Consider the following 23,417-nt stretch of genomic DNA (forward strand, 5'->3'; position numbering starts at 1 on the left):
AATAGACAAATAGATAAATCAAGCCAGGGAGCAATTAAAACGGGTAAATCAGAAGAATAATTTAAATTCAATGAAAACTATTAATTGGAAGCATGGATTTATTTTTTTCCTTCTGAAGTTGTGGATATCTAATAGATTCATAAATACTAAATAGTTGTAAAAACAGTCTTAGTATGGGGCTCACGGAAGGCGAAACTTAATTCAAAAGCGCTTTGGCCTGTCTTAATTCTATCATCTGTCTAGAGACAGATGATAGAATTAAGACGGCTTACCGAGTCATTTCCTGTATCGGTGTCACGTGGGTTCCTTCTCCGCACAATCAGACAGGAAGTTTGTACCATTAACTAGTTAGCACAAAGAAATGTTCAAAATTAAATATTGCTGTCCATTAAATTATTTTATAAGAGCTTTCGACAAGCTTAAATCTAAAATTCGTAAAATATGATAATAAGAGCTAAAATACAGTTATTTTTATTTTAAACAGCCTGTGTATTAGCGACACTTAAATCGGCTTAGTAATGTCGTCCAATATGACATAGGCGAGAAGGAAGCCTGTAATTGGACGGCTAGCACTAGGAAGTGATGAGCTGTCTGACAGTTCTCTTGTTTGGTAAGATGGTGAACATTACGATAATGGTGCGGTGCTGATACTACGACGGGCCGGTACAATCCACAGTTGTGTCGTCCTCTGAAACGTGATGGGTTACCGATTGTAATGGCCACTGAAGTGGATGGTTTTACGCTCTGTGTGACGTTACCAGCTTAACAGGCTTTCCAGTGTACCCAGTGTGGTTAGCTCATCTTGAATATTCTGTCTGGATCAACCACTCATCATCATCTCAGCAGTCATGTACGTCGGTCAATGTTTTTCTGTAACTTTTTACTTTAGCTCTTTCAGTTGCAGACAATGTACAAAGCCAGTTAGCATATTAAAAATCGACGTTCTGAGTCTCAGGTAGCCGCAAAATTTTTGTTGAAATGTTTGTGAAGGTTACAGGATTGTTTCTGTTCTTCTGAGTAGCTAATAGAAAAACTCCTAACAACCTTAAATGTAATTGTAGTGGCATCATGAACTGAATTGATGTGCTGCTTTACTCTAAGTATACCTTCCTATTTTATCACAATGTAATTAAAATTGTTTATTGCACGTGACTTCCAGTTGGTGTAAAGTTATATTTCTGTACGTTCTTGTAACTTTAATCTTGTAATTAAAAAAAGGGTTGTTATAAAAATGTATTAAGTTTGAAATGTACCAGAGAAAGTTAGTCCTTGTACGCTGTGACTTTAATGACATATAGTTTAAATTACCCCTTTTTCAAAGATTTAAAGCAACATCAGAACAATGCCAGGAGGATTGGATCAGGCCTGTTTATCTGGGTTTCTTAACTGACTGGTGATTGAATGTTAGTTTACAGTTTACAAACCTTCATCAATGATTGCTCTACTACAGTCTGCCTGTCAGAGATGGACCATGGAGCGGAAGTGCAAGTTGAAGCTGCTCCATACTGCTGCCCCACTTGTGATGAACGGGGCCAAAGCCTGGTGCGAAGAAATACAAAAACACGCAGCCTGAGCACCTCCTCAGCAAGCAGCTCTTCAGAGTACAGGTAAGACTTGAACAGAGACCCACAGGCATGAACACAGTTTGTATTCTTCATTTAGTCTTTATGAGATTTTTCACTGGTGATGGTGATCCTTACAGACCTCATAGATATTTACCCAGCAGATAGAGGTAATATTTTTAAACCAAACCTGTTGGCAATTGCTGTTAAGGTATTCACAATATGTTCGACATGATATTTGTTATCAGTAGAAAGTAGCTCAAAAAGTTAATATCAAGTATTGGCAGATACAAACATTTCTGTGGATATTTACAGGTAATATAGTGACTGTACATATTGCCAGTATATGCTTGTCTTAAATATCAGCAAAATGTACAACTGTACCATAAGTGCCAGACACTCAAGGAGGCCGATCATAAGCTGTGAACATTTGAATGAAGCCCCAAATGCTTAACAACTCCAAGACTGTCTTCTTCCCTGTTCTTTACAATAATAAAACGCATGTTTACTTATCAGTATTGGCATCAGTTTAGATGAGTTTGGAAATATTGACATAGCGGATATCGCAAAAAAATCCAATATACTGTCAAAAAAATGCTCAAATTGACCAAATTTTTTTTTTAATAAGGGTTTTTCTTGTAGTTGGAAAATTTGTTTCACGTTAAGATTTTTAAACACCTATAACGTTTTATAGGACTTACAGTTTATGCATGGCTGCCAGGCTGATTCTGTCTCTTATACCTAACATTTTTCTCTGTCACCCTTTCTTTCAGGAGAACACAGTCTCTTCATGGACCAAGCCCTGTGACTACATTTGGCCCAAAGGCATGCATGCTCCAGAATCCACTCGCTGTAATGTAAGTTTAACAAGGCAAAAACCATTTTGCAGAAGTGTTTGTACCCATGCTTACTGTACAGTTAGGTGGCCTGTTAAGATGGGATAAAGGAACAAATTGGGATTAGGGTTCCATGACAGTGCAAATCCACCATGAGCAGGTGGTTTAAACCAGTGGTTCTCAACTGGGCCGGCCTCAGGACCCAGTCTGTCTTACAACAGATCATGACCCAGGTTTCCAAAAAAATTTCAACAACGCATGTTTAATAAATTGAAAATGTTGCAGTCTGGAGCATGATTGGACCAAAACACTTGATATAAAAAAGAAAAGGGCAAACTGACAAGTTTTATCCTCTCTTTCCCCATCATTGTGTGTCCGTTTTTGCCAATTTTCCAGATAACTTGTGAAATTACTCCATTATCATGGGAAAAGTAGCCATTTATTGCAAGAAAATGAGATAAGTTAGTTGAAATATTGATCAAACATTTAAATATACCCAATTTCACTGTAAAACAGGGTAAAATAAGAGCTATTGATGCATGTCCTATAAGGACTGAAGGACTTTTGCCACCGTTTTATTTTTTATTTTTTCCTCAAACCCCTAGTGAAGACCCACTGAAAACTATTCGTGACCCACTTTTGGGTCCCAACCCACCAGTTGAGAACCACATTGGCACATTTCAGTGGGTTGGATTAATTGTTATTACAACTCATGAGTAAAAAAAAAAAAACTGGTGATTTTTCAAACATTGAAACCCCATATTTACTTGAAAATAGCACAAGGACAAAAGATTAATTGTTTTAAAAGAGAGATGTGTTTTGTTTTTGTTTTTGTTTTTTGTTTTTTTTTTTTAAATATGCTTATTTTGAATTTTATGCCAGCAGCACTTTTCAAAAAAAGTTGTGACAGTGGCAACAAAACAACTGGGAAAGTTGTAAAATGCTTAAAGACTGTACATGGAGGAATATCTCACAAATAATTGGGTTACCTGACAACATGTGAGTATCTTAATCAAAAGAGTGTCCCAGAAAGGCTGAGTTTGTCTAAAGTAAGGATGGGGAGGTGTTTCCACTCTCTTAAACAGCGGCTCCCAACTGTTTTCCTGAAAGCCCCCCTTACTGTGACTCCCCAGGCATCACACAGAAAAAACAATTGATGCATTGCTTCTGAAATTAAATAACCCTGAATACTAGGCGACTACACACTAGATCTTACAAAAAAAAACTTTCTAAATTATCTAGTAAGTTTTTTGTCATGAAGGAGGGCACAGTATGTGAGTTAAACAGCTGAAAACCCAAATTAAGCAAGAATGGGGAAATGTTTCACTTTTGAAATTACAGACACAGGTGTCTTAAGTTCCCAAACACACGCAGAGTGTTGCTACAAGAGGTGATGCAACAGAATGGTAAAGAAATCCTGTACCTCCCTTTTTAAGCATCTTGGCAAATGTAAAAGTAGACCTCTCTCTCTCATTTTGATCTTTGTGCTTGTCTCAGTCAGATATGGGCTTTAATGTTGTGTAATTTAATTCATTTTATTGTTTTTTACATTTACATAACATCCCAACTTTTTACAAAATGGGACTGTACAATAAATTCTGTGACGTAGTGCACAGCACAAGAATGAAGCTAACATATTAAGTGGTATAAAGATTAAAACAGGTTATTACAACACAGAAGCAAAGCAAGTCTGGCATTTAGGGAAAAAAATCACAGTTGGGACTGACACTAAGTCCTAACAGCATGCAAGCATCAGATGTTTTGTTGGATCACACACTTGCTGCCCACACTGCATCCAATAGACATTTAAGTCTCTGCCTTGTGAATTTCAGTTTCCCCTTGTGAGAAATCTGTTCATAGTTGTCATTTCTTGTAAGGGACCTCTCACTGCCCACCTGCCATACTTCAGGGGCCCAAAAGGGGGCCGCGGCCCACACTTAGGGAAGCACTGCTTTAGACAAGACGTAACCCTTATTCTCCTTAGCATAAAAGAAGAAACAAGTGTCCTGTATTTGGGGATGTCCTATAGGCCTCTTCAAACTGACACAGGATCTTAATTGGAAAAGCTCTGTCTAAGCCCTGCTGAACTGCACAGATCTCCTTTGTCTCTGGCTTACCTGTACAGAACCGTAGCAGGATCCTCTTTGGCCCAGCACAGCTATATGAGATGGGGTATAAACAGTGGTTCGCTGTTTTATGTTTAGTAGGTAAAATCTCTCTAATTTCAGCTTCAACTGGTCCATTACTTCACTGACCACATTACAGGCTTAGCATTTCAAATTTTTTTCCTGTCCGTAGGAGTAATAAGGACCAGGCAGTGACTAGAGATATAAAGCTCAGGGGGAACAGAGCAATAGGAGTCTATTAAATTTGGCAATGGTCAAGTATGTTGTTGGACTGGTTGGGACTCAATATGCTGTCTGTATTTTGGCAGTTCAAGGCTTAGATTTGCTCTGTTAAAATTCTCAAGATTGGTGAACAGAGAGTGGAGATGTTTCCTCTCCACATGTGCTACATCAGTAGAACTGAAAGTCTTTGAAGAGCAGTAGACTAGACCAGTTCAAGATACTTTCTCTAAGCCAAGTTTTGGTGAAACATGGGACAGTAGATCATAACAGTCCTTCTTTTATTCTGTGTAGGAGTAGTTAGTCCATCTTTTGATCACACATTTTGATCTACCAAGAGTTATCAATAAATTTGCATAACTAGAGGTTTGGCTTGGTTGATTTACAGGTGGGTGCATTGTAGCTGTTTAGAAGAAGACAAAGGATTGTCCATGACTCCACCTCTTTGATTGTTTCTAGGCGGAGCAAAAGTTAGGCAGAGTCAGCTTTTCAGTCATGGCCACAGTTTGTTTACTCTTGATGGGGTACATCTCTGAGACATGTCCATGGTTTTTACGCTCTATGGGCAACAGCTGCTAACACTTCTATTCTCTCTGAACAGCGGATACTTCATTTGTAACTTGGCCATTCTGCAGTGTAACAGAAAAGTAACTGACAAAATTAAAAAATCTCCCTCTGCTGTGCAGTTAAAACCTGTAACTGTTATAAGATCTTACCACAATAGATGAAAAAGTTTAACCAGAAGTTTCAACATAGAGTCTAGTTTCAGTATTACTTGTTCTTTTTGTGGCAGTTGGGAATTTTGGCCAAGAAGTTTGACAAAGAATAATGTTTCTTACCTTCCATCCATTTCCAGATGTTTAATACCACATCTGCATTGAAATTGTTGTTAATATCAACAAAGTGTGAGTCAGATAGACTTTGAAATAACTTTCAGACAAAGGTATGTTTTTCAAGACTTGGTCTTTTATTGTAATATATTAGCAAGCTTGGTTGTCCATTTTGCAGTATGAATTTTGTTTCATAGGTATTTCTATATAGTGGATATGCAATTACAGTTAAGAAAAGTTTTGCCAGCATCAATTAGTTTGTTCAGAAGCTGAATAAGAAATTATACTGTTTGTCCACTAGCTGAACGAGATGCCAAGGTAGAGTACTTCATATGTTTCTCTGTTAAGTGATAAAGAGTTCATGTTTTCCTGTTCAAGTCTTGTTAGACAGTTGGCCTCTTGACTGTTTAAGTCACATAAGTGGCTCACAGCACTGCTGCAGTAAATGAAGGATTAACTGCTTCAAAGCTGCTGAACAGGTTAAAAGTAGAAAAAATAGCATCTTTTTACAAAATTAACATTAGGCTGTAGCATTTGTGTACCTAGCATTTTAGCTGATACATTCTGTGCATTCATTTTCATATATGTAAAATATTAAACAACAGAAATGTGTTTTGGCCCCCAAAAACAAAGCTGTCTCAGTTTATTTAAACTGAGAGTGACTCTGAACAACCTATTTTTACTCAGACACCGGGAGTGGTTGTTAGACTGCTCACAGTAGATGGACAAAGCCAGATTGTTTGGTATCACTTTAGAGATTATTGTTGGAGAGCATTTGTTGTGAGAGTACAAAGACACCCATGACAATGGTTCCAGACACACCCTGAAACAAACACGTCAATGGCTGAAGCGTTTATTTTGGTCAATCCTTCCCAGGTCATTATGCTTCACATATTGTCTGTCCTTTTTTAATTGCTATCCTGACAACTGTTTACAAGTCAGATAAAAATGACTCTACATACAACCCATGTGTTGCTCATTTTTGCTTTGTGTAAGCCTGCACAGAATGATAAAATATGGTATAAATGTACCTAGATCTCATTAGAAAGTCAAGTTAACAATAAATTATGCCTGTGTAGCTGAAAGTTAATGTTTTTGTTTGAGTTTGGCTAATAGTTTGGAAAACAGCTGTAGCTCATGTCCTCTGTTCAACTTGAATGAAGCCTGCACAAATGCAATGTCTGCTAATGGAATTTCTAGATTAGTGGTGATTTTTATGAGTAGGATTCATTAACATTTGGACTCACCTGACAAGGTGGAGGGCAGATGAATAAATCCACCACACAACCTAAATCAGTATTTAACCAGTCAAGATGCAGTGTTGTGTCACATGCTCATGAGTTTCACTACATTTCATTGAGAAAAGTGAGCTGTTATCTTTCAGTCAGGTCTCAGGTTTATGTCACAGATCAGGTCATTCAGAAAATTAATAGAAAACACTTTTTTACTGGGTTTTTATTTTCTAAAAAGTTAGGGGTGCCAAGGCCACACCTGACACCATTAGCATTACAAACAAAAAACAAATCCATCCATTAAAAGCACTTTTTTAAAACTACAAAGACCAGCTTTTTTTCTTTTGAACTTTTACAATATTGACCATGCAACATGTGTGCACCATTTAATGAGCAGATGTGTGTTTGTGCTGGCTGCTCCTGCAGTAGGAGTTGTGCTAATCAGCAATCAGTCAGGTAGTGGGCATTTATGGATTATATCTTTTTGAATAAAACCATCCCTGTTAATCATAATGTGTTTAATTTAAACATGCTGGCAGCTACAGACTACAGTAGGCTGTGGGATGTCTTTTGCAAATGTAACTGATTTTTGTCAGACACAACCAGCAGTTTCAATAGAAATTAACCATACACATGGATATCTTATCCTTTTCCATAGTTGATGATAACATCCATTTTGGATTGGAGGGTCGATCCAGATGGATCCCTGGTCAAGTGTGAAGCAGTTTAACATTTCTAAAAATTTGTTATTGTCATCAATGTGTTTAACTTTATTGCTGAAACTGCCATTGTTTATGATATAAACAAACTCACTGGCATTAGAAATGGAGGCAAGCTAACTCAACATCTGAAACACCCATCGTTGAGCAGTGGTCAAGAGTGTCTAGTCTGGCCACAGATCATCTCGACAAAGTGCCTCCACTGACTTCATCTACCAGAGGCAGAGGATAAGGAGAGTTTGGATAAAGGATAATGGATAGAGTCGGAGTCACAGCCTTGACTGAAACTGGGATACCCCCGGCCAATCTGCACCCCATTAAACCAATTTTACTTACCACCACTAAAACACACTTTACTGCATTTACAATTTTATGCCTTTGTCTTGATAAACTTAGAACTAACATTCACCTTTTTAGCTGCACTGTCTTTATTATGACAGACAAATGATGATATGAATGTTCCATCATTAGGAATGAAAACAACTTAAGGATGTCAGTTGATCTGAGTCTCATGCAAGGTAATGTAAAAAAATGTTTTAGATTAGGGGACCTGAGTCAGGAATTGTCAACATTTTCAGTCAAGGTGTCAGTATTTATGAAGGGCACTGTAGCCTTAATTTAATACTGAGAATTTCTCTACACTGTCAGGATTTTTCAATATTCTTGTTTATGAAACACAATTATCAGTGAATCACCCTTGTAGTCTTTGACAACAAAAATCTTTTTTGATGTATCATAAGGCAAAATAGGAAACTACAGCAAATGAATGTTCTCTAAACTGCTCTCTCACACCAATAGAGTGGGAACCCTGTAGAGGAAACAGTCAGTCAGACAGCCCTTTCAGGTTCCACAAGAGGAGACAGAGCAATTCAGACAGCTCACTTAGGGAAACTCCGCTGAAGAAACCTGCTACCAAGCAGGTTTGTTCATGACAGATGTCACCAGAGTATCTGACCTGGAGTAAAAGGGATGTCTGCTTTTAACATGGACCAAAAACAATTCCAAAACAATCCTTCTCACATTTCAAGTTTAACAAACTTACCTTTAAGCGTATTGTTTGAAACATGCCTCTTGTTCCATTAACCACCCTCAACAATAGGGGTGGGAATCACTAATGGCCCCATGATACAATATTATCATGATACTTGGGTCACGATTCGATATTATTGTGATTTTTAACATTTTGCAATACAGTGAGTATTGCAATACAATATATTGCGATCTATACCATTTTTTTCAACTGTTAAGCTGATTTAGCATTAGTCCTGCCCTCATGTTTGTCGTATTTCCACAGTATTTTATTTTGATGTAGTACTTCTTGCAAACCTCATGTGTTATGTCCATTTCATTCATGCCCTGTTTGCGTTCCTAATGTCCTTCCCCTGGTGCTGCCATGTTTGTCGTACTAACTTTCTCCTTCTGTATGACCTTCACCTCTGCCGACCTCACTGGACAAAAAAACGGTTGTTATTTTTCTATCAGCAATTAATAAAAAAAAAATTGATACTTGGTGGGGGAGACGATACGATATATCGCCAGACAAAATATCACGATACTATGCTGTATTGATTTTTTCCTCCTACCCCTACTCAATGAGAATAAAGTATACTGGGCAGAAAAAACATACATAATTAAATTAAAATATATAGATATAGGTGATATAGATATAGATGATACAGATATAAATATATTCACACACAAAGATAGACATAAAACACATGTTGTTGTTGTTGTTGTTGTTGTTACTTCTAGTCACACACACCTTTCTGCTGAAAGGAAGCCCTACCCTGAAGTGGGCATGCTCAGAGAGGGTGGAGGCAGTGATGAAGCCGACCTTAAGCTGAGTGAGAGTTGTGATACAACAGCAGAATGCACCCGGAAGGTTTAGTGTTAAATCCTCAGTGGGACAAATATAGCCACCGTGAATCCAGCTGAAGGCGTTGTGAGTTTATCCTGTTGTCTAAGTACAGTACATAGAGAGACTCTCCCCTGTCTGTCTCTAAGACAGCCTGTGGTAGACTTATGTTTGACTGAGAGAAGTAAACCGACACAAATGCTCTGGCTGCTCGACAATGTTTGGCTTTCAAGGAAGTTGTTAGAGGAAGAATGAGTTGTTTTGTCAGTGCAGGCAGCACAGGGAGTGCGTTCTGTTCTCTTGCTGAGTCAATCTGAAGCAGCATCCTTGTTACATGTGGACAGCAATGAAGTTTCATCATTGCATCCCTCGGGACACTCCTGGAAGCCACAAGGAAAACAAAGTGTGGAAATGGTGAGAGGAGCCTCTGGCAACTTCCCTGTTTCTTTCTGAGTAGAGTTTGTTTGATTGTTGAAAGTCTGAATGGCAGCACCAGTCAGTGCATTGTCATTGTCAAACAGATGTTGTGATTGCTGGACTCACTGAAGATGCATGTCACTGCTGAAAGCTTCTGGTACTATAAACTGATGTCATGGCAGATCCAACTTCAAGCTTTAGACAAAGTATGCTCCATGGCTAACTTTTTGAGATGGTTTTGAATCAAAGAAGAAAAAATGTGTTCTTTTGGCTTAGAGTGATTAATTTTCAACTTCATGTGACATAAAGGTTAAGCTGTGGAATAGTAGTAAATGTAACCATGTGAAGAGGTAGTTGTAGAAACTGATGCTATTGGATGCTCTGGCTCTGTGGTAGAGTCATAGTGGGAGGCTGAACATGAGGGGAGGATCAGGGTGTAGATGCATTGAATTGGTAAAGAAAAACTGGTAATGAATAGTTCAGCTCTTCAAAGCTATGGAATATTTATTGTTCTGTATTTGTCCATTCATGAGTATGAGAGTATCGGTTGAAGTAATTAATGTCTTTTTTTACATAATACAGCCCATGATGCAATATAAACAGTTTTTTAGGTTTAATAATTAACATAATTATATTATTTGAAGTAGAATAGGAAGCAGGAATGTGACAGTTTTTAAACATGTTTTTTATTTCTTTGTGCTATGTGTTGTACTGATTAGTTGTAAAAATGAGTTGTGCAAACAGGTTCATTGTTTATTTTCCAAAAGGTACTTAGTTAGCTCCCTTTAATATCAAAGGAGAACAGTGACAGTAAAACTGAATTTGTCCTTTTTTAGTAGTAGTATCTATATTACCTGGCTAGAAGAGGCCAAGCTCATGTTTTTGCTTCATACTTGGGCTCCTCATGTCTCCATTGCATGTGCAGAAATGATCTCCATTATATATACAGACACATTTGACATGTATGATTAAATTAGTAAGTCATTATCTTATTACTGTGTTTTAATGTAGATGTCTGTATCTGTGTTTTTTTTTAATATGTTTCATTTTTTATTTTAAAAAATTTATCAGTGGGAATAAGTGAAAGTTTAACTTATTTAAGGGTTTTAGAACATAGTTGCAACATATCAACTATATCTGAGACAGAGCTCCACTTACAGCGACACAATAATTCTGACTGAACAAAAACTAAGCCGTGTTTGTTATGATAAAGAGGTGGACAAGTTTTTTATCGTCCTGTATTTGGTCTTAAATGCATAGGTCTATGCCGTTCGAGTCATACTAGAGTCTGGTTTGCTCCCAGAGGTAAAAGATTTGCATTTTTCTGTTCAGGCACATCCAGGACCCTGCAAGCCAAAGACTAACGTGGAACAAGCCACCAAAAAGTGTCCTTGTCATCAAAAAGATACGAGATGCCAGTTTACTTGAGCCTTTCAAAGAGCTCTGCATTTTCCTCACTGAGGTAAGACCCCACATTTCAGCATTCCACTTCATGTGCAACAGATTCTGATTAGATATACTCTTACCCGGCCCGCCCCTCCAAATACGCAGACTACGCATAATACATTGGGCAGGGATGTCCAAACTATGGCCCTGGGGCCAAATGTGGCCTACTAGCCACTTTTGACTGGCCCTCAAAAAATTCTGGAAATTAAATGAAATATGGTCCATATTACAGCATGAAGCTTGTACTAGACTGTATTATTATTATTATTATTATTAGCACAAAGCAGTGCTACCATGCTAATTCTGTTAAAAAAAACATTCTGACCAGATTGATTTATTTATGTTTATTTTTTTCATGACAAAATTAAGACAACACTGTAAATGGTAAATATATTGGCAACCAAAATAATATCTTAATTCATAACATCATGACAGCAAATAGTCTGATTGGTCACCCCAAACTTCTTGAAGTGATTGCCTATATTCCTTGTCAGCCATTATAAATAGCCATTTTCGCAATCACCTAGCATATCTTAATCTATATTACTGTTTTTTATTAACTTTAATATCCTCAAGGTGAGGTATATGAAAGTATCCCCACCATCCTTACATATGTCTTTATGTGGCCCCCAATGGAAAAAGTCTGGACACCCCTGATGGAGGGTCTCATCAACCGGGGGGGCTCCTCACTTTAGGCATTTCTTTCACCTCTCTGCCCATCAGGCCAGTGTTTGTATGACGTTTATGATGAATGTATAGACAACATTGGCCAAACATAAACTTTACCTTGGTGTCACACATTAGTAATTCAACTCTCAAGATATCTATTTTTAGAGATCGGTGCCATCTTTGATCAATTATGTGTGCACAGTGTCCCTTGCTCTACTTCTCTCTAACTGATACTTGCTGCACAGAAACTCTCATGGCATCTGTCCCTTAAATTTACCCGTTGTTCTGCAACCTCTCTTGCACAGATCAGCTGTTTTATATTTTAAGGTGATTTGATAAAAGAAAGGCTACTGAATGTGTTTAGGGGTCTCTTACCAGAGTCTGCTTAGGGCTTTACTTTGGCCAGGGGCAGCCCTGACTCTAACTATATAAATGGTATTGTGTGTGGCAAGGAGATCAATCTAACATCTCTGTCTGGGTGTTTCTGTGTGTCATTCAGATTTTATTCAGTCAACCTAAATAATGCAGAATTTCAGTGAAGTTGTGTCTTTTTTTATTAGTGTCATTTAAAGGTTATTCTTACGTGGGATTTCCTTATTACTTCATTCATTTCATCACAGGGAAGTGCCATAGTTGTCTGCTCACGCACCCATGCAATACTCAGGAGATTCTGTGACTACCAGCTTTTTACAGTTAGAGCCGTCTTTTTGTTTCTACCAAGGAAGGCCTTATTGGTGAAATAATGACTAAGGTGTAGCCACTGATTAATCTGTCTCCTTGTTTCTGATTTTAGGTGAAAGGGATGGTTGTTTATGTGGAACAGAAAGTTCTTGAAGACCCAGCTATTTTAGGCGATGAAAACTTTGGAGCTATTACAAAGAAATTCTGCACTTTCAGAGAAGGTATGAAAACCATCTGTATATGTATATACTGTATATACACTGTGTGTGTGTGTGTGTGTGTGTGTGTGTGTGTGTGCTGTATATAAAAAATATATAAAAGAGATATGACTGGAGATGTGTGACATCTGTTTTTTTATTAAATATTTTAGATCTTGATGATATCTCAAATCGAGTGGACTTTATCATCTGTCTTGGTGGGGATGGGACTTTGCTTTATGCATCTTCGCTTTTCCAGGTATTGTTGTTTGACAAATAGCAGCTGTATGTGTGGAGGTGGTGGGTTGCATGTATTGCTATTGCGTAACAATTCATTAATTCACTTACAGGAGAGTGTTCCACCAGTTATGGCCTTCCACCTGGGGTCCTTGGGTTTTTTGACACCTTTGAAGTTTGACACCTACCAGTCTCAGGTCACACAAATGATAGAAGGTACTGAATGGCCATGTCATTTTCATCAAACTTTTTTGTGTCAGCTTTCATTCTAAAAAGGAAATGTATTTTGTTTGGATTTTTAATGCAAATAGGTAATGCTGCCATTGTCCTGCGAAGTCGTTTGAGAGTCAGAGTATTTAAAGAGAACTGGGATAAGAAGGCCAGACTGGATGAAAATGGAATCATCCTGACTAATGGGGACATGGATAGTCGACGAAAGCCTCTACAATATCAGGTATTAGCTTTGCATAAAAAAATGTAGGCTGGAAATGTGTAAAGCATTTCAAGTCAAAAATAGATAGAAGAATAATTTGCTTGAGACCGATTGCTTGGATCATCAGTGTATGTGGGGTTATTTTACACAACGACCCTGGTAAATGAGTGGCTCCTATTCACTAAAGCCAACAAGAGAAAAAAAAAAAACATTTTAAATTGAATTCACACTCATATGAGCTTTAAGTGCTTATAGCCAACTGAGCTTTGTATTTTGGAATAAATTCAAAGGGGACATATCATGAAAAACACACTTTTTTGTATCTTTGGACCTACTGGTATCCAGAGTCTCTAAGGACTCAGAAAATGTTAAGCAAACCAACCCAGTCCTTTGTGGTTCACGTATGCCTGTAAACATGAGATCTGACGGTCTGTTCAGTCTTTGCCCTATGTGGCATCACTTATGTGTCATTGTAATGATACTGGCTCCTTATTAGGTATTTCCACCCATGGACAACGAAGCACACAGCTGCACTTGTGTCGGCACACTTCACAGAACCCTTAATTGCATTTACAGAGACACACCAAAAGGGAGTGTTGTGAGAAAAGCTGTTTGGAGCTGGTTTACAAAGGGGCAAAAACCTCCTCTGGTGTTTGATCCATAGTGTATTTTGACCAAAGGATGGCACAGATGTTTCATTTAGAACACAGGGGACTGAGTTAAAAGGTGAAGAAGGAGGATGATATGTCACCTTTCCGCCACATGATGTAAAGTTACTGCACCCTATGGCAAGTCTATACATAGAAAAAACGTCAACTATGTGGTGTCAACATAATGAATCCTTCTGTGACCTTAAAACCTGTTAGCAACAATCCACCTACACAAACACTGTCATCAAAACAAAAAACATAGCTCTGACCTCACATAAGTCTTTTTGTGTGTCTGAAGCCTCACTTCACACTCCTGGAATGTTTCTTTAATTGTTGCAAATGTGTTCAAACACCAGTGTACTTAAAAGCTTTCACAGTTGTGCAGTGTCTGTGTGAAGTTTGTCTTGAGAGAATATTAAGAAGTCTGGCTCAGGTGTTGACATGGCAGTGTGTATTGGTTCCCATGGGAGAACTGAACCCAGAAATCCCAAAATAACTAGGACACTAACTGTCATCACATGTTAAGCCATGTCATGAAGTGTTCTTGGTAGATTGAGAATCAAAATATTTAACACTTGAATATGTTTCAGGTTCTAAATGAGGTGGTGGTGGACAGAGGCCCCTCCTCCTATCTCTCCAATGTTGACCTCTTCTTAGATGGACACCTCATCACCACTGTGCAGGGAGATGGTGAGTGAGAATGTGTGTTGATGGTAAGCTGTTGGGAAAATGTACATTTCTTCATTGGATCAACATAGAATCACTACCATTTACATGCCATATAGAAGACCGAAAACTTTTTTTTACTTAAAAAGAAATTATTGTCTGCAATATATAGTCATCTGTATAGTCTGTATAGTCATCTGTGTATATATGACAGAGAACATTATTTGCTCTTTACTGTGAAACTGTGAAACTTAAGGTCATTCTATACAAACAGTTTTTTTATTCGTATTACTCTGAATTAAAAATGTTACTGTTTTAATGGTAGAACTACACAAGCGTCCCAGTCAGGATGGCTCCACAGTAGGGCTCCACCCTACTATTAACAAGCCAATGCTAGCTTGTCAACCAGGAGTGGAAATGCATTGTTTTACTAGTAGCTCTCTAGTTACCTGGATCAAAGCTGAATCTTATGCTGCCTACCTAAACTGCACAGAAAGAGTGTTAATTTGTTTTTTTGTTTTTTGTTTTTTTTCCAGATTTAGTTGCACTTTAGCTTTGAATAGAGCTGCCATTTCAGCAAATCTTCCCTGACAATATTCTGTAAGGTCCACAATGTAAGCATTAAATTCCTGATGAGGATAATTGCAAACTCTCCCATATGGATTCCTATGATATCTAAAAAAAAAAAAATAAACAAATGTCTGTACTTAGTTCTTGTTGAAACATTGATGCATTGATAGTTTTATTATCATATCTATTGTTAAGATCATATCAATCAATGCAGCAATGCCAATAATAACAATAATAATATTGATAATAATAACAACAACAACAACAACAACAACCCCATACCATTTAATTGTGTTTAATGCCTTTGTGCACCAAGGGCGACTTAAATAGACAGCATGAAAATGTGAATAATCTGGAGGTGAATTTTGATGTGCCTGTTTATTCACATTAGGAGAGTACTGCATTTTTCCAAATAACTTAATCACACTGTCTGCAGTGTGTTTGCACTGTTCTGTGGTAAACAGAGATATATTCCAAAACAAGATAAAAGCAGGGTTTTTTCCTTGCTTTTGTCCTGTTCCATGAATAAAACACACAGTCACTGCTGTTTTATTTCTCTCTGTCATGATCAGCGCCACTTCATTTCTCCTGCTAAGAGTCATTTTCAATCTGGTTGTAAATAGCTCCAGCACATGATACATTCATATGATGGACATGTTTTGGGCTGCCTGCTGGCTGTCTTCATCTTTTAAATAGGAGTGAAAAGAAGTGAAAAACATCAAAACAGTATTATGGAGAGGAGGGTGTTTTTGCTACTTCAGTATACATTTAAGAGATACAAATATCTGTCCAATCAAATAAATGTTTCTGATAATGCAGGGTTCCTTTTTAAACTGTTAAACCATAGGCACACACACATTAAATTGTCAGATGTGTGCTCAAATTGACCATGGTCCAAAAAATATTAGCAGTTGCTGTTGTGAAACTTGCATTGACTGGATACAAATAATAATAATGTGTGAATTGCTCACACAAAAACATGTCTAGTATGTAGGGCCTTTAGTCATGAACACATCCTGGGTACAGGAACTGATCTTAGTATGCATCACTCAGCGAAGTCCCTCTATGTGCTTACAGCTGTTTGGAGAAATCCTGCAGCCCTTTTCTTTGTGGTGGCTTGGTTACTCATGGCTGCAATTAAATTGAATTCCTCTTTACCCACCACATGTCCTCCCTCAGCCATATCATCAAAAAGCTCATTCTGTCATCTTGGACAAAAACTGTCTCTCTTTCACCCTCTCAAGGAGCTGAAAAACTTATCCTTGACTTTGCATGCTGTTGCCTCACAGCGAGAAGGTTCTTGGTTCACTTTCTGGCCAGACCTTCCTGTGCGGAGTTTGCATGTTGTCCCTGTGCATGCATGCGTTCTCTCCAGGTTCTTCCCACAACAAAAAACTTGCCTGTTAGGTTAAATGGCGACTCTACATTGGCCGTAGGTGTGAGTGTGATCGTGCCTGGTTGTCTATCTCTCTATGTCAGCCCTGCGATTGACTAGCGACCAGTCTAGAGTCTACTAACAGGATAAGCTCATGTTTTAACTAAGCTGACATTGGTAAATCGTTCCATTGTTTGAAAAGAATGGTCATACTTGAGGTGTATTTCAGAGCAAATTAAATTAAAATCCTGCACTTGCAGTTTGATGTTTACTCTCTTGATATGTCTCCGTGTCTACTCAGGTGTGATAGTATCTACACCTACAGGAAGTACAGCATATGCGGTTGCAGCTGGGGCTTCCATGATCCATCCCAATGTCCCTGCAATTATGATCACTCCCATCTGCCCGCACTCTCTCTCATTCCGGCCCATAGTGGTGCCTGCTGGAGTTGAGCTCAAGGTATTTGCAATAACTGTTTATGTATTCATAGGAAGTAAAACGTATCCTAAATCTGGCATTTCTGTGATAATTTTATATTTCTCTATTTAGCATGTTGATTTTCTTTTTAATCCATGTATCACATTCACACTCTACAACTCATCAACTTGCACTTAGTGGTAGCATTAAAATTCTTCACACAATACTGTAAGTTATTAGACCATAATGGTCCTATTATAATGCAGTACAATAACCGTATCCTTAACACAGGTGTTAACCTTTTATGATATATATTTCTGGAGCCGGACAACTTGTTGAATTTCTAGTTATGTACAGAGATTTAACCTACTTGAGCATCAAATAACAAAGTAAGATTACATGCGTTTAAAAATGAGGTTTAAATATTGGTTAGTTTGATTTAATTTTTAGCTATGGGAGTCAAAAAGGGATTCTTCTGAACAGCGAAAAAAACTTAAGTTTGCTAATTATTCAGTGTGTTTGCATTGTGTTCTTGTTATCTCTCAGATCATGCTGTCACGGGATGCCAGAAACACAGCCTGGGTGTCACTGGATGGAAGAAAGAGACAAGAGATCTGCCATGGAGACAGGTTAGTTCACATAGCTTGTATTCACACCCCAGCCACACAAAAACAAGGAAACAGAGAGGAATGGAGCCTAGTCAATGAAGCAATACCAATAAATATAATGTCCTATTCTGTCTATGTGGCAAAGTTGGCCTAAGTCACCCAACATCTTACATCTTATAAAACCTGCATACTTATTTAACCTGCCTAATCCCAGGAATGTGCCATAACCATCTTTTTCTATTATGTTTCTTAGTCAGAGATAATCATTTGTCTTGGTTCTTACAATGAACTTTTTGTTAGTTTGAGCACACTTACACAAATGTCCAGTATTGCATCAGAGGGAAGTCATGTAACAGCATTTCATGTCAACACTTCCTCTTTTATTGTGTGATTGCAAATACCTGGACTTTTCTACCCTTCCCTCAGCTATTGTGACACAAGGCCTTGTCTGTTGTCTTTTTTTACCATCCTTGTTCCAGTATTACCATCACCACTTCCTGCTTCCCTGTTCCTTCCATCTGTTTACGGGACCCGGTTAATGACTGGTTTGAAAGCCTTGCCCAGTGTTTACATTGGAATGTGAGGAAGAAGCAGAACTACCTGGAGGAGGAATTCTGAGGCCTTTCCCATCATCTTTTCCAAAGTTCCCAGGGCGCCCAAGGTTGAAGCCTGACCCTACTTTGCCTTTTGTTGTCTATGGATGTGAGATCTTTCCAAACTTTATTCAACAAAGTCTGAACCTGAAAATATTCCACTGAATACTTGAAGAAAAAAAGACCAAACAACACTGCATCAGTCCTTAGTTTGCCCTTTCAGTCCAAAAATTATGTGGATACTATTTAAAAAGTTTTTTAATTGGTAATAGTTAATTAATATTACAGCAATAACTGATAAGTACAGTATAAAATTAGGTATTTTTTCTTACCTTTATTAAACTTTTTTCATTATTCTTGTAAATGACAAAATCAATTTATTTGATTATTATTATTATTACAGTTCAAAAATTGTTTCAAATTACATTCATCCAAAAGTATTTTTTATTTCACAATGATTTCACAACGTTTCATATAAAATGCTCCCTTTCTGTGACAGTGGGGAGTGTCAACATGGCAAACCAGCTTGCATTTGTTAAATCATGACAATCCAGACACATTTTGCTGCAGAAAACAAACACAGTGAATGGACACAAAGAGTAACCTTTGATATTTTTATGTTAGAGGTTGCAAATATTGCATGGCTACCTGACTAACCAACTTGGTTGGCTTGTAAACTTTGATTTGGACATAGTTCTTCATACTGATTAAAGTAAAAGCAGGTACTAATGGCAGCAGCAAGATGGTTAATTCACAGTTAATTTGTTAGGAGTGGGGTCTTTGATTACTTAGTTAAACATCTTAGAGAAGTGCCTGTATTATGAGACGCTACATCTCTGTTGTCCATCATCATTGTAGTCAACAGGAGCTAGTAGCAAGTTGTTTGACTATTCAAGTGAAGGAATAAAGAAATATTTTTTATTACCCCAGGAAGAATAGTTGAGAAACTAATTGAGATCCACTGTAAATAAGTAGAATATGACTCGGTGGTCAAGTTGGTCATCTCTCAACTGGAAGTTTGGGGTGATTCCCGGCTCTTGCAGTCATATGTTGAAGTGTACTTGGGCAGGACACTGAACCCCAAACTACTCCCATGGGTGTGAGTGTGCATCAAAGGGATTAGATAATGCTGATGGATGCTTTACATAGTAGCCTCTGTGAGTGAATTGATGAGTGGGACCTGGTGTGTAAAAAGTGCTTTGAGAAGTCTGGAGAAGAGAGAAGAGCTATACAAGCTCAAGTCCATTTACCATCCATTTTTAAAACAAACTGGAATGAAACAAAGTTTACTAGGATTATAAAATTCTAAAAGACAGTTTATTAACATTAGTAGAACTCTAATATACATGTATAATTATTTCACAATATATTGGGCACTATAATTTGGTTCAACATTCGGAATTTGAAGCACCAAGCTCACTTGTGCCACCATGAAGACAGCACTAACAAATGTGTACTATGCACATTCGTATGACTATCATCATTAAAATGTATACTACAAGCTATTCCCAAAAATATGTATTTCTGTTTGTGTGAGCATATCAGAATGGTGGCTTGTTGAATGGAGTTTGGATCCACTTTTGGTCTAGGGCTGTCTATTTGATTTTTTTTTTTTCTTGTGTACACTATTAAGGTGGAATCGCCTGGGTTCAAAATGCAGTCTAGATTTTTTACCCTTTTTTCATAAACTTCACCAAAACAAAAAGCAGGTTTTGGATGATTTTGGACAAAATCGGTCAGATGTGGATGCCATATGTTGCAATACTCTTGGTGGGTGTTATCAGAACAGCGCTTTTTAATCTTTTAAGATGAATGGCAGGGACACATCCACTACTTTATAAGCAACAAACGCTGGTTTTGTTTTTAGAATGTGTTGTAATTTCTAGAAAACTCTGATCTAAGTCAGGCTTTGTTTTACTTCTCAAATTTTGTTAATCATATCAGAAAAAATATGTGGATATACCATCAACTAATGAGATTTAAGTTCATTTATTTTTTAGGTCTGATATGAGGAACAGAAAATTTACAGTACATTTTATGGCGTAATGTACGGACTGTGCCTTATACATTGGTATAGTTAAAGTAAAGAAATGTATTTTTTGTAATAACAGAGTTGCACCATTCTGTGATTTTTTTTGTATTTGCATTATAACCACAGTTGATTGTTGTCTTTGCTGTCTGAAGCACATAACACTTGATTAATTGAATTGTGAAATATGTTTGCAGAGTCTCTTTTCTGCAGTTAGGTTGTCGATGCTTAGGAGGACTTTCAAGGTCACACTTGTTCCAGGCGAGAGACCACAGTTCAGACATCTTAACCATATTTTTAATGTGCGTTATTTAATTTTCCTTTAAGCCATAGCTTAATTCTATGTACTGCAGGTCTCATAAACTAATGTGTGTTGATTTCATGGTCTTTGTGTTTAAGTTGGTGACTGCAATTATTTAGCAGCTTTATGCCACCATTCCAATGAGTTGGCAACTACTCTGTCACTGGGCAGTCTTAGCGAATTTTCTAAGGTAACTTGGCTTACATATCTATTCAGATATTAAATGTAGATGTTAATATATAGATTGTGAATTAGCTGAAAAAAATGATAGAAAATGAACAGATGTTTCATCTGTTGTATTTTTCAAATGGACCAACTGCTGAGTTTTAAGACAATCATTCCTTTAACAGATTTTATACATGTATTGTAATTGTTGAAGAATGTATTTTGTAAAGTCTATATGTTTATTAGCCAGTTTACAATTGATCCTTACTGAAAATAAATGTTTTTGGTCATTTTTAACTTTCTTAAGTCATTCAATTCATAGAAAAAGGATGTCATAACAGTTCTGATCTTCTGCTTTCATTTAAAAGTACAATAGTTCAATACTTTTTGTAAGATTTCGTCAGACAAGAAATAGTAGTTTAACTTCAAATGATGGTCTTGCACTTTAGTTTGAAATCTTGCTGAGAACTGTTATAGCATGTTTCAAAATCTTGGTCTAAACCCCAGTTCAACAATAAACCTCGGCCATTACTTCTTTTTGCTGTGAAGTATAATTAACTCTTCTCTCAAACAGCTTTCAGTTTTGTAACTCTGAGAGCGTGCTGACTCTGACTTTTGTATTGATCATTTTGGTAATTTTTCTATTTTGACTCCTAATATTTTCTTTCAGAGCACTGTAATAAACAAGGAGAACATTTGAACCAGAGAGTTTGAATTCCTGATTCCATCAACAACACCTCACACCTGATCGTCATTTAGTGGCCATGAAATTTGTTGTTGTTACTTAATGAAGACCTCTTGTTATAAATGTGCTTCAGTGGAATACTGTGCTGGAGATAGTGGAGTAAAACTGTTCTTATTTCACTCAGTGAGTAAAAAATAACTTATTTTCCTCATCGTGCCACTGAAAATGACAAGGTTCACAGTTGGCAGAGCAGGCACCAAATATGCTGAGGCTACATTCCTCGACACACAACTACTCTCCATCCTGGTGCTGTTTGGTCAGTCTTTCTCCTTTCTCCCTCCACATATTTCTTGTCTCTCTTTAGCTGTACCATTTTAATAAAGGAAAGAAAGCCTCAAAATAATCTTAAAAAATCTGAGAACAGTTCAACTGTTATCTCAAGACACCTTACAAAATAAGAGCAGGTGAAGACTATAATTAGTTTTATATTTACAAAGACGTCACATAAAACCGCCAGAAGCACATTTGTCAATATTTAGCAAAGTTACAGAGGCAACAGGCAAGGACATAAACTTCATTCAACAGCCAGAAACCTCAAGCAAAAGCAGACTTCTGATGAAGAGTCTTCAGTAAAAACTATGTTGGGGTTGACAGGGATAGAGAGGGGTGCACGCTGTACTGGTATAAACTCAATAACACTCACCATTGTGGAAGTGCCTTTTCTGAACGTTAAGCAAATTTCTGCACTTAATTATTACTTAACCCTCCTGTGTCCCTAGGGTATTTTTTGTTAATAACTTTTGTTGTATTGATGCATACAGCATACATATCGCTAAGGGTGTGTATTGTGGGGTGAACTTTGGTATTTTAGGAAAAAAATTGAAGTCTTTAATACACTATATAAAAAAAAACAACAGTCACACATGTCACTAAGGGTATTTTTTTTTATCCCATTAAACTCCCATTAAAAGCAATTTTTTGAATACTTTACCATTGCAGTTTGATTTATTTTTATTTTTTTAAATTTTCATGTTGAAATCCATTCAAAATTGTATTGTTTCTCACTAGGTGGTGATATTTTCTCATATACTGAAAACCCACCACTGAGAGGCCATGTCAACTTTTTTTACAGTACTGTATTATATGATGCACTGTAGGCTAATTCAAAAAATATCTAGAACAAAAATTAGTTGGGTGTGTTATAAGGATGTCATAGCGTGGTGTGAATATGTGTGTTGAGGAATTGGTGTGTGTTTGTGTGTGTGTGTAGCCAAAACACAGCCACTAAAATCATGGTCAGTGCAATGTGAAATGATGAACCCTATTTTACAATGCTTGTATGATTTTTCAGATGGATGAGGCTTGTGTGGGTGTATGTAGAGAAATGAGACCCAATCTGACAGACACATATATATATTTTGATCTGCAATGGCACCTGTGTAAACAAAGCCGGACTTTTCCAGGCTTTTTGTTTTGGGTCACTATGAGGGTAAGCTTTTGTACTCCCAAATGATGCAAGATGTTTTTTATTAATTGACAGAGTGTATGTGTAAACATGGGCCTGTGTGTGGGTGCATGTGTGTGAAAGATGGGTTTTGAACTTTGTGCACATCATAAAGGTCCTTTTGCCCACACACACACCCATCCACCACCACATACACATGCACACTCGCACACAATCCTCATCCATCTGAAAAAGCTTACATGAAAAATAGGGTTCATCATTTCACATTGCACTGACCATGACTTTAGTGGCTTCGTTTTTGCTACACACACATACACACACCAATTCCTCATCACACAACTTCACACCACAGTATTACATGCCTAGAAGCCCCAAAAAAAAACAGCCCAAAAGGGTAAAAAAACAAACAAACAAACAACCTAGTAGGGACACAG

General features: G+C 37.4%; 1 protein-coding gene across 2 annotated transcripts; it reads left to right on the top strand.

Moving 5' to 3' along the window:
* Window positions 1–567: 567 nt before the first annotated feature.
* Window positions 568–21,534, top strand: nadka (NAD kinase a). 2 transcript variants are annotated; one of them, XM_041799327.1, is made up of 12 exons: window positions 568–850; window positions 1,451–1,607; window positions 2,336–2,419; window positions 11,129–11,258; window positions 12,705–12,813; window positions 12,963–13,048; window positions 13,140–13,242; window positions 13,338–13,480; window positions 14,700–14,799; window positions 17,022–17,179; window positions 17,684–17,766; window positions 18,225–21,534. In XM_041799327.1, exons 2-12 carry the CDS (start codon window positions 1,465–1,467, stop codon window positions 18,361–18,363), a joined length of 1,278 nt encoding a protein of 425 aa, XP_041655261.1. In that variant the 5' UTR covers window positions 568–850; window positions 1,451–1,464; the 3' UTR covers window positions 18,364–21,534. The 2 variants fall into 2 exon arrangements, with proteins under 2 accessions (XP_041655261.1, XP_041655262.1); XM_041799328.1 differs by lacking the exons at window positions 568–850; window positions 1,451–1,607; window positions 2,336–2,419 and adding an exon at window positions 9,406–9,793.
* The last annotated feature ends 1,883 nt before the right edge of the window (window positions 21,535–23,417 follow it).

The sequence above is a fragment of the Cheilinus undulatus genome, linkage group 11 (genome assembly GCF_018320785.1).
Source record: "Cheilinus undulatus linkage group 11, ASM1832078v1, whole genome shotgun sequence".
Lineage (NCBI taxonomy): Eukaryota > Metazoa > Chordata > Actinopteri > Labriformes > Labridae > Cheilinus > Cheilinus undulatus.

Excerpts from the sequence above, each read along its gene's own strand:
- nadka (XM_041799327.1), top strand. The coding sequence starts at position 1,465 with ATGGACCATGGAGCGGAAGTGCAAGTTGAAGCTGCTCCATACTGCTGC. Across the intron at positions 2,420-11,128 it reads CAGAATCCACTCGCTGTAAT|GCACATCCAGGACCCTGCAA; the intron begins GTAAGTTTAACA and ends TTTTCTGTTCAG. Across the intron at positions 12,814-12,962 it reads ATTCTGCACTTTCAGAGAAG|ATCTTGATGATATCTCAAAT; the intron begins GTATGAAAACCA and ends TAAATATTTTAG.